The sequence below is a fragment of the Salvia miltiorrhiza genome, unplaced genomic scaffold, assembly GCF_028751815.1.
Source record: "Salvia miltiorrhiza cultivar Shanhuang (shh) unplaced genomic scaffold, IMPLAD_Smil_shh original_scaffold_462, whole genome shotgun sequence".
In the NCBI taxonomy this organism is placed as follows: Eukaryota; Viridiplantae; Streptophyta; class Magnoliopsida; order Lamiales; family Lamiaceae; genus Salvia; species Salvia miltiorrhiza.
The window spans coordinates 289,173-299,681 of NW_026651554.1; the positions used below are offsets into that span (position 1 = coordinate 289,173).

Here is a 10,509-nt window from a genome sequence, read left to right on the forward strand (position 1 = left end):
CATTTTGTTTTTTTTTTTTTTTTAAAACTCTCTCTTTCGTGGTGGAATGTTGGTGGTGATTATATAATTAGATAGTGGAGTCAAGATGAATCTAGAGATGATTTGAGAGTTGAATGTATGATCTTCTGGTGCAATCAAGGACTAAAGTCGTTCCACAATAAGATAAAATTCTAGCAATTGTGAAAATAAAAAAAAAACTACTCTTCCAAGTAACGGAAATGGCTGATGGAAAACGGCGGTGGTAATTATGCGTGTATAGTGTGATGTCCTAATTGTAAATAATAATAATAAATCTTCGTGTCTTGGTTACTTAGTGCATCTGCTATTTAATCGCGTTTTTGCAATCAAATACTGGCTTCTGTTCATTATTTGTGTATAAATTAAATACGTAGATTTAATTCATTTCACAAGCCATTTAATATCTAGATTAAATCCGTAGATTTAATCTGCGTTGCAGTCGGAATAATTCCTCGACTTCAAGTAGCACTAATAAATATAATTGCTTCTGTTTTTCGATTAATAAATAACATGACTTTGCTAAGTCATTCATAACTTGGAAATAATAATTATTGAATGGCTCAATAATGCTCGTCGCGTTTTTCTCATACGTAAAAAAAATATAAAACTAAAATAATAACTCCGTTTCTAAAAAAAAAAAAATCAGGACCATAAATTGGATTTATTTATAAAAATTTGCATTTACCAGTTTTAATCATAATTAAAAGAGCGGGCTACTACAATTAGTTAATTAGTATCTTAATTATTTGTCAAAAAAATAATGAGACATTTGTAATGAGACATCCCATTTTGAAAATTTGGACATTTGTAATGGGACGGAGAGAGTGTATATATATATATATATTAAAAAAATAGAAAAATAACACGACACCCGCCTAAGGCTGAGTCCCGGTGGGGGTTGACCGGGACACACACCTCATCCTCGATGGAGATCTGGAGGCCCTCGACACCGTTGGATTGGAATACGTAGCTAAGGTAATGATTTGAGCAGTGACGGAGTTAGAAATTCTTATTCAGGGACTGAACTTGTAAGGGCCCCATGCCAAAAAAAATTAGATAGTCCATACTTTTTTTTAAAGCATTATAGTAATAAAAATGAATAATATTTTCATATATATTAAATAGATCCAATATATATACTACAAATAATCTAAGAGCATCCACATTGGTTGAGTTAGTTGTTTGCTCATCCATGCTCTGGGACCACTTAGGAGCCAATGCATGCATTGGTCTGGCTCATATCCATTAGTTTTGATTTTTGTATTTTTTTTATTTAATTTAAATAGCACCAATTTACATCACACAATTATTTGAATTAAAATTTCATTAATTTAAATTACGAAAATTTAAATTACATAAAATTTAAAAAGATAAAACATACATAAGTTAAGAAGTGAGGTGAATTTGATGAAAGATGTGAGAAGAAATGAAAAAGGAAGGTGTTTAAATAGAAGAAATGAAGGGGGAAAAAGGAAAAAAATTAAAAGATTCATTTTTGGCCGTTGCACTTTGAAATTCGAAAATCAAATTTAACTTTTTTTTTAAAGGTGTGTGCAATGCATGCGATTGGAGAAAAGGTTGGATGAGCCGTAGCTCGAGTCAGGGAAGGCTGCATCGATTGGCTCATCGCTTGGGCTGTCTCGAGTCAGCATTATGAGCCGATCGATGTGGATGCTCTAAGAATAAATACTTGACAAGTTTTTTTTTTTTTTTTTGCTTGAGAAAGAAATAACAATTAATTTCTATGTGTACCCGTCGATTGAAAATATCAATTGTTAAAGAAAATATCATTCTCTCAATTAATGTACACGACTAAATTGTTATTCATTCACTCATCTTTCATATGAGAGTCAGGAGATTTTTTAGGACAATAACTTATGTTGATTTGAAAATTAGGACAAAAACTTTCAGACTTGTAAAAATAGGACACTAATTTTTTTTAGAGTAAAATAGGACAATAATTAATAAAATACTTATTAATTAGTGTCCTATTTTACTCTAAAAAAATAGTGTCCTATTTTTACAAGTTCGAAAGTTATTGTCCTAATTTCCAAATCAATCTAAGTTATTGTCCTAAAAAACCCTCAAACTCTTCATATGACTACATAAATCACTCTTGACAATCTTCATTGCAGAAAATGCTATCTCAACTGTAACACCATAATCTAATTAAAGTATAAAATATAAATTTAAATAACTTTTAAACTCGGAAACACACTATAGAATAATAATTCTGATCACTATAGAAATCATTTTCAAAAGGAACAAACTCTTAAATAAAATACTCAAATAAAACTTGAACTGAATGTATAAAGGCATGACAAACATAATTTTAGAAGTAGTTTGAAATGCAAACTCTACCATGAGCAAAAACTTTAAGTATAGTATTAGGTGCAAATAAAAACATCATATTTTTAAAAATAAAAGGACTTGACACGTCCATTCGACTGTCGACGCGTCTCCAATATCAATACAGAGTATACTCAATAAGTCATATCATGCAATAATTGTTCAAATTAATAAAATGGTACACCTATGTTTTGCTGTAATATTCACTGAAAGTCGCAAGACCCATTATGCAGGCCCTGGTGACTATAGTTGCAACCATAACTTTAACATGTATATCACATTGTGGCATACCAAGGACTGTGACGTCGTAGACTCATTGAGCGGTCCCTTGACGATATACAATAATATTAAAATGGAGAACAATTAACCACTACTTGAACTTAAATCAATCTCACATGCGAAACTTGAACTTGATAGCTAACTTGAATAATTCAAATTAAAAATTCACATTCTAATCGCGTTACACCTAGTTAGATACAATCAAATAATTCCACAAAAAGACTTAGAGATATAAAATAATCTTGACTAAAATGAATAATTATTATAGTTAATTTATTGAGAAATTTTCTTTTTACTAAAATAAATTTTGAACTAAGAAGGTTATAGAAATAACTTTAAAATGAGAAATTAATAACTCTATTACCAACTAATCAATTTGAGTCCATAGTATAATTATGCATAATTAAATAAGTTACATCATTGGTTAATCCTTTGTGCAGACCCATGAATTGTTTAAACTCACAAGCCCATAGTGAAGAATTAAATATAAGCCCAAAAACTTAAAGCCCAAAAGACAAATTAAAAGCTTGAGCTTATAACTTGAAACCCAATTCATTTGTTAATAACTACTCCCTCCGTCCCCCAAATTAATAACTTTCTAGTTTTTCTTTTTGGTTTGTCCTCAAAAAAAATTCTTTCTATTTTTAGACTATACTCCACCACTAATAATACTCTATTTACTCTTATTTTTAACTTTTTTTACCATTCTTAATACCCTATTTGTCCTTACTTTTAACCTTTTTCCTTTTGTGTCTTAAATCCTATGTCCCTCCCTTCTAGGAAGTTATTTCGGGGGACGGAGAGAGTATGAAACACACACACCGGCCCATTTAGACTCAGCACGCGCACGCATAGAATATGCATTCACCCCTTTCTCCAAATTTGCAATCGCCGCCACCTCCGGCAGATCAGCTACAATCGTCTCCGGTCATAATAGCCTTCAAAGAGAAGGCTGGGACCACCGTGCCTCTCATCTCTCTCCTCCCTCGCGTATTCATCTCGACAACCATTGACGAGGGGACGTCGACACCACGCCTTTGTTTCTGGTTGTACGACACCGTCGTCCTCCCTCCCTTGCGTCCTCACCATGGACGGTTAATGGCAGGGTCGGCGTCGGCTAACCTCTTCAAGGCACTCCAAAACCCTCAATCTTTCTATGTATTTTCTGCTTTATAATCAGTTTATACATATAGTGTGGTTCTAGTGAGAACTACAATTTTCATAAAAAAGTGAAAAGAACTATTAACTGTTGTGGTTCCAAATCGCTAATTGTAGCGCGCGATGCCCTAAATATTTCAGAGACGAGTGGGTGATGGGTTCTGTTATGTTCCCCCTCCCCCCTCCCTTTTAATCCAATTACATGTTTAAAAAAATGAATAGTTGGGGGTGGGCTCAGTCTAGCCTGTGTGTGGCTCTACCACTAGATTTGAGGGTCAGTGTGCTCACCAAATTCGATCTTGGTGACATCAGTGGGCGAGTAGTGATTCTATACGAGATTTGGTAGCTCCAAGCCTTAGGTAGTACTCTTTCCGTCTTATTTCCAGTGTCTTGTTTTTTTTTTTTTTTGGATTGTCCCACTTCAAATGTCTTGTTTTTTTTTATAGAAAAAATAAGGGTCAATAAATATGTAATTAAGTTATTAATTTATTCCTAATTCTAACCTTAATCTAACTCACCCTTAACCCTCTCGTTTCGGGCCCATTCTCACGCCTCCCTTCTCTCTCCCAACCTTTACCCATCGCGTCGCCCTCATAGAATCGCCCTCTTCTAAGAAAATCCCTCTGCAGTAATGATGAAATTACGCCTGAAACTCTTGTTTCAACCTCTATTGAATAGCTCCAAAGCTTGATATCAAATCCAAATTAATGTGAACTTTTTGTTTTTTTTTAATAGTGAACTTACCACTTAATTTATAGGTGCATATGATTTTACCTTCATTTTGTTGCTTCTTAATTTGTTGCAGCGCAAAGTCGACTAATTGTTTTTGGTGATGTTCCAAAGGGAGCCTCAACTTCATTCATCTTCCCTAGCTCCAGTTTAGAAGAAGAAATTGGACTATTTGATTTCTTTCACTAGTTGTCAGATATTTTTTGGTTGCCATTGAATATGGATTGGGGTTGTGAGAATGTTGAAGTATTGCATCTATATTTATGGCACTTGAATGCCAATTCTAACTGTAGTGTTCAAGTTGTAGTTGTAAAACCTTAGGTGAGAAAACTGAAATAAATGTTTCAGATTTTCAATTACTGGCAGAATTTTTTAGCAAAATCATCACAAAAAATTTTCAATTATTTTGGGAAAGGGAAAGTTTAATTAATTCAAATGTTTATTTATTTATTTATTTTGTTGACTTCAGATTTTATATAATTAAATGAGAGCTTTTTTGGGCTCACCCAATTTTTAACGTTGCACAACATCTAATACTCTCATTCGTGCCGAAAAAAAAAAAATAAGACACTTGAAGTAAGACGAAAGGAATATATTATATTGATCTTGACGTTTCAAATTAAAGCCACACGGCTCGGTTTTTTTTCTTTTTTCTTTTTAAAAATTTATCAAGGGGTACGTAGGCTAATTGTAAAAATGCATACTCCACAAATATATATTTTTTTTAAAATGCATTTTGAGTATATTAAGAAAACTGCATATGAAATATGAATATTATGCATCTCTCGAATGCTGAACTTTGTGAAACTTCATGATAGAAAGTATAGTGCACAAATATTCATGATAGAAAAATTCAAAACAAGGTAATTTACGAATGAATCATGATAGTTCTAAAAATAAAACTAGTTACCGAAGAACATACTGAGCGGAATCAATCGAAGGATTTCAATTCAGAAAATTGTAAATTTAATTTATGCATTTTTATGTTTAATTGTGCGCATTTTTTATATTTAATATTAAGCGTTAAAAAAACTTGTATGCCCTTCCTACTATAAAAAATCTCCTTTAAAACTTCAAAAGAATGCAAAAAAAAAAACTTAACCATCGGGTAAAAGACCTTATATATGATAGCGTTGACTCATGTTGTCTTCAAATCTATATTATATATAAAGAAGGAGTTTTAACGGCTACAAATTCCCGGCAAAATTCAAATTCTTCATCAGCATATTTAGATTGAATTGATTTCCGATATTTAAGTGATTCAACAAATTTTGACAATTGTTTTGACAGTTATATTTTAAAAAGTAACCACGTTCTGTTGGTTCATTCCATATCTCAAACCCACGATTATTTGAAAAGCAACAAAATTGAACAGTTTTTTCTGCCGATAACTTATGTGATGAAGATAAGCAGTTATTTTTAGCGATAAACATGGACCAATTATTGATTTAACCCCATTATCTAATAATTCTTCTCTTAGCAGTCCATTTGTTCTCTCAATTTCAGCGTTGTCTCTCTCAAATTCTGCATCGCGTATATTCTCCTAACAAATTTCTGTAATGACTTTTTCACAACCCCTAAATGATTTTGTCAAAAACCTTTAGTTCTCAATTTAATTATGTTTTTCATCACCAAGTAGCCCTTTTTCTTAATAGCGACAATGTCGTGCCGAGAAAATTTTGGCAAACCATTCTCCCGATTATTCTTCTGAAATCATTGTACATGAAGAAGAGCATGGCGAGGTCGAAGAGTGGGTACCAAGAAAAACTTCTGTTGGCAAAGAAATGAGAAGATGGAGATAGATGAAAGAGTACGAGACCGAAAGGCTCTACCTTGAAATCATGGTGGCTCCATCAATTTTGGATGTCGATCTCAAGCCTACCGGCAACAAATCTATGTATTACATAAATTTTCATCATCTTTTTTTTTTGGAATTCATCGCCTTCAACGACAAGGGAGGTGAGTCGATCTACGATGCTACGTTTACCAGTGAGTATTTAGAGAATATCAACTGCTAATTTTATGGCCAAATTATTTTACCAGTGAGGTGAGTCGATTTACGATGCTACGTTTACCAGTGAGTATTTAGAGAATATCAACTGCTAATTTTATGGCCAAATTATTTTCCGGTGATGATTTTCACATATTTACAGATGCTAGGAATTGAAGTAGAAATCTTTCAATTCTTTCTCTCATGCTCTATCCATCAAAAATGGCAAATGATCATAGAGTAGTTGTCGATGGCTTTTGTTTTTTGATGACTTTGTGATTATTGAGTTGTGATTCCTGTTAAATTGTCGACAAACTTGCACCATGAAAGAACAAGTATTTAAGATATTTGATAGTTGTTCAAATCAAAAGAGGAGAAATTATATGTTGTGTTGATTTTAATATTGAACCGCCATTACATGGAGATGTTGATGTTGTTTTTTTATTAAGTGGTTATTGGATGGGAGCTTTATTTATTTATTTTTCTCTTTGAACTGCTCGCATCTTCTATAGATTGATATCTATCACTTTAGTTTATTGGTTGTTCATACTTTTTCCCATGTCGTGTAGAATTTATTGAGACAAAATCTTGAAAGTTATTTGTTTCTTTTGCTATGAGGATTTTTGAGTGCTAGATTCAAAGTTGAAAGTCTGACTTTCTTATTCTGCTGCATTTATATAATTCTTCGAAAATATATGTTGTGTTTCTCTAACTAACATGTTTATACCATGAAATTGAAAACATTAATTACCTTTTTATGACCATTGTGTTTTACGATAGCATTTTTTTCTTCCCGAAAATACATTTTTCGTCTTTATATTTTTACAGTTGATATGAAAGCTCTTCGTCCATGGATGTTTGAGTTTTGACCATTATACTTTGTCAATTCAAAATAGTTTACATTATTATTAGTATTTTTTATTTTCTTTATCTTTTAATAAAATGACATTCTCTATACAAAAATACGAACTGTAGTTTATCTGTATTTTAATTACTTCCATAATTTTTATAATGTGTTTGGGTTGCTCTTATAATTTATTTCATTTATTAAATCAACTCTAATTTAAAATCTGAAATTGAAATGAGATTACACGATTTTATAGTAATATTGTTTGCGCAACTAAGGTGTAGAAAATCATATGGTTCATTTTTTAATTATTCTATCTTAAAACAAAAAATTAAAAAAAAAACAAGTTTTGAATACAAAAGTTTAGAATAATTAATTTAAAAAAAAAATACTACTCCCTCCGTCCCACGAATCTTGACACGTTTTCCTTTTTGGGTCGTCCCACGAATCTTGACACGTTTCCTTTTTTGGCAATAATTATTACATTCTATCTTCTACTTTATCACATTTATTATATTCTCTCTCCTACTTTATCACTTTTATTACCTTCTCTCTCCTACTTTATCAATTTTATGTATTTTATTAATTACACACTTAAAACATTAATCTACAACTCCTTAATTCTCGTGCCGAACCCAAACGTGTCAAGACTCGCGGGACGGAGGGAGTATCATTTATCAGTTTAACAAATCATTTATATGATGTAGAGCTTCCTCTTCATAAACTAAATAACTCATGGATTTATAATGATTATTTAATAATAGTATTATATATTATATATATATATATATATATATATATATATCAAAATCATGAGAAATAATAAGTTTGATTTATTTATTTTTTTCATTTTGTTATCATTTTTCTTAATTAGATTCAATAATATATTGAGATTTAAGAAAAAACATTTCCATAATCTATAGTTGAAATTAAAAGATAATGATATAATCATATGAATTTAGCTATTCCTAATTAACATTTTACTTATATATCATTTAATTTTGATGTTTGCCGTGCATCGCACGGGAGAGCTTGCTAGTTAATTCTCAAACAACAATTTTAGCGGTTGCATTGAAGTAGTTACGAAGTCGGTTAGACCAAGAATATCTATAATTAAACTGCAATAATAATCAAATCGGGCAAACCCTAATTAACAATCGAGATAGAAAATGTTGTAGTGCACAAACTACATTTTTCCCAAAACATAAATATAATTAATTTTTTCCTCTCCCAATCATTTCATCATTTTCACCGAAAACCTTCTAGTTTTAGTCGACCTTCGCCTCTCGAGTCAACGCGCTCCGACATTTCGACTTTGACATATGTTTTATGGTTGGAGCCGTGTTTGGCTTCAAATATCAACATCGATCATTTGGTGGTCTGTGCTCTTATACTCTCTCTCTCTCTCCCTCTCCCCATATGTATATATATAGAGAGAGAGAGAGAGGGGAGAGGGAGAGAGGCATGCACACACTCCACAACTAGCTCTCTGCACTTTCATGCATTTCTCTTGGGACTTTGATCAAACACGAAGCGAACTACACCCGCGGCAGAGGACATGACCGACACGGCGGCGGAGGCGGCGGCCAAGTACAGGGGCGTGCGGAAGCGGAAATGGGGGAAATACGTCTCCGAGATACGCCTCCCCAACAGCCGGGAGCGGATATGGCTCGGCTCCTACGATACGGCGGAGAGGGCGGCGCGGGCCTTCGACGCCGCCCTCTTCTGCCTCCGCGGCCGCTCCGCCAACTTCAACTTCCCGGACGACCCGCCCGACATCCCGGGCGGGGAGTCGCTGTCCGCGCCCGAAATCCAGGCGGTGGCGCAGAGCTACGGGAATAGTTACGGCGGGGCTGCGGCGGATGGGTTTCGGGGCCGGGCCTCGCGGGATGCCGCGACGGGCTTGGATGGGGCTGAGGCGGTGGACTTGGTTGATGGGTCGTTTTGGGAAATGGTGGACAATGCGGGCTGCGTTTCGGATTCGCGGGGTTTTGCGGAGGCCGCTGAAATGTATGTCGTCGATCCACATTATGAAGCTAGGGTTTATGAGGATGATGATGTCGAGTACTGCTATGATCACCGGCTTTGGAATTTCTAAGATTTTTCGAAGCTTTTCATTTTTGGTTTCGTATTATAGTATGCATGGTTATATATATAGCATATTTTTGTATGGGATCGAAATAAAATAAACGATTTTATAGTTATTTGTAAGTAGTATATTGCATGTGTAATTAATTACTGCGGCGCTCTCTCCATGTACACGTGGTGTTTGGTTGGGTGGATAAGATAAATAAGATTAATATTATTGAAGGATGATTATTCAACTTTGAAACGATAGAATCTTATAATTAAATTTGAGTGTGGGCCAAATTATTCATCACAGGCCGAATATTCATGCAAATCAAAAAATTTATTCTTTATTTTTACTCCTGCTTGTATTTTGCTTTGGAAGTTTTCTGTCACGTGTCGCGTTCTTAGCGCGTTACATATACAAAATATGTGGTCCAAATTTGATACTACATACTACCTAAGGATACGGTACTAATGGAACCCAACCTTATATCTACATATAAGTATATAGAGGCTATACATGGACTGGATACACTGAGAATGTTGCTCATTCTAAGAAGTGAGATGACTTATATATATCATATGATCATTATATCTACGGTCCAGATCTAATGTTTACGAAAAAAAAAAATATGTAACGAACAGAGTTAATAATAAAATAAACGAACAAGTTAGTAAAAATTTATGAACAAATCAAATTATAACGTACGAATAATCGTATTAAATTAATGTGGTAAAATTTATCTCCCTTCATGATTTGTAACCCAGGATCAAATGTTGTTCGTAGGTTTTATTACCTCATTCGTTAATCTGATCAATTCACTTGTTAATCTCAACCATAGGATTTTAATTTATGATGCCCAGATTTAATATCATTTCTCATTTTAAGGATCTTGACAGAGAATGAATTAAGAATGATCCTTAATGTGAGATTAAATATGGAAGGTTGGATATTCAAATTCTACGGTTGAAATTATTTATGTGAACTGAGATTAACGAACAAGTTAATAAAACGCACAACACAAACAACATTTGATTCTAGGTTTGAATTCTGGAGGGGGGACGAAAT

General features: G+C 33.5%; 1 protein-coding gene across 1 annotated transcript; it reads left to right on the top strand.

Moving 5' to 3' along the window:
• The first annotated feature begins 8,262 nt into the window (after positions 1-8,262).
• LOC131004836 (ethylene-responsive transcription factor ERF017-like) lies at positions 8,263-9,680 on the top strand. The gene has a single exon (XM_057931585.1). The coding sequence runs from the start codon at positions 8,929-8,931 to the stop codon at positions 9,466-9,468; it is 540 nt and encodes a 179-aa protein (XP_057787568.1). The 5' UTR covers positions 8,263-8,928; the 3' UTR covers positions 9,469-9,680.
• The last annotated feature ends 829 nt before the right edge of the window (positions 9,681-10,509 follow it).

Excerpts from the sequence above, each read along its gene's own strand:
- LOC131004836 (XM_057931585.1), top strand. The coding sequence starts at position 8,929 with ATGACCGACACGGCGGCGGAGGCGGCGGCCAAGTACAGGGGCGTGCGG.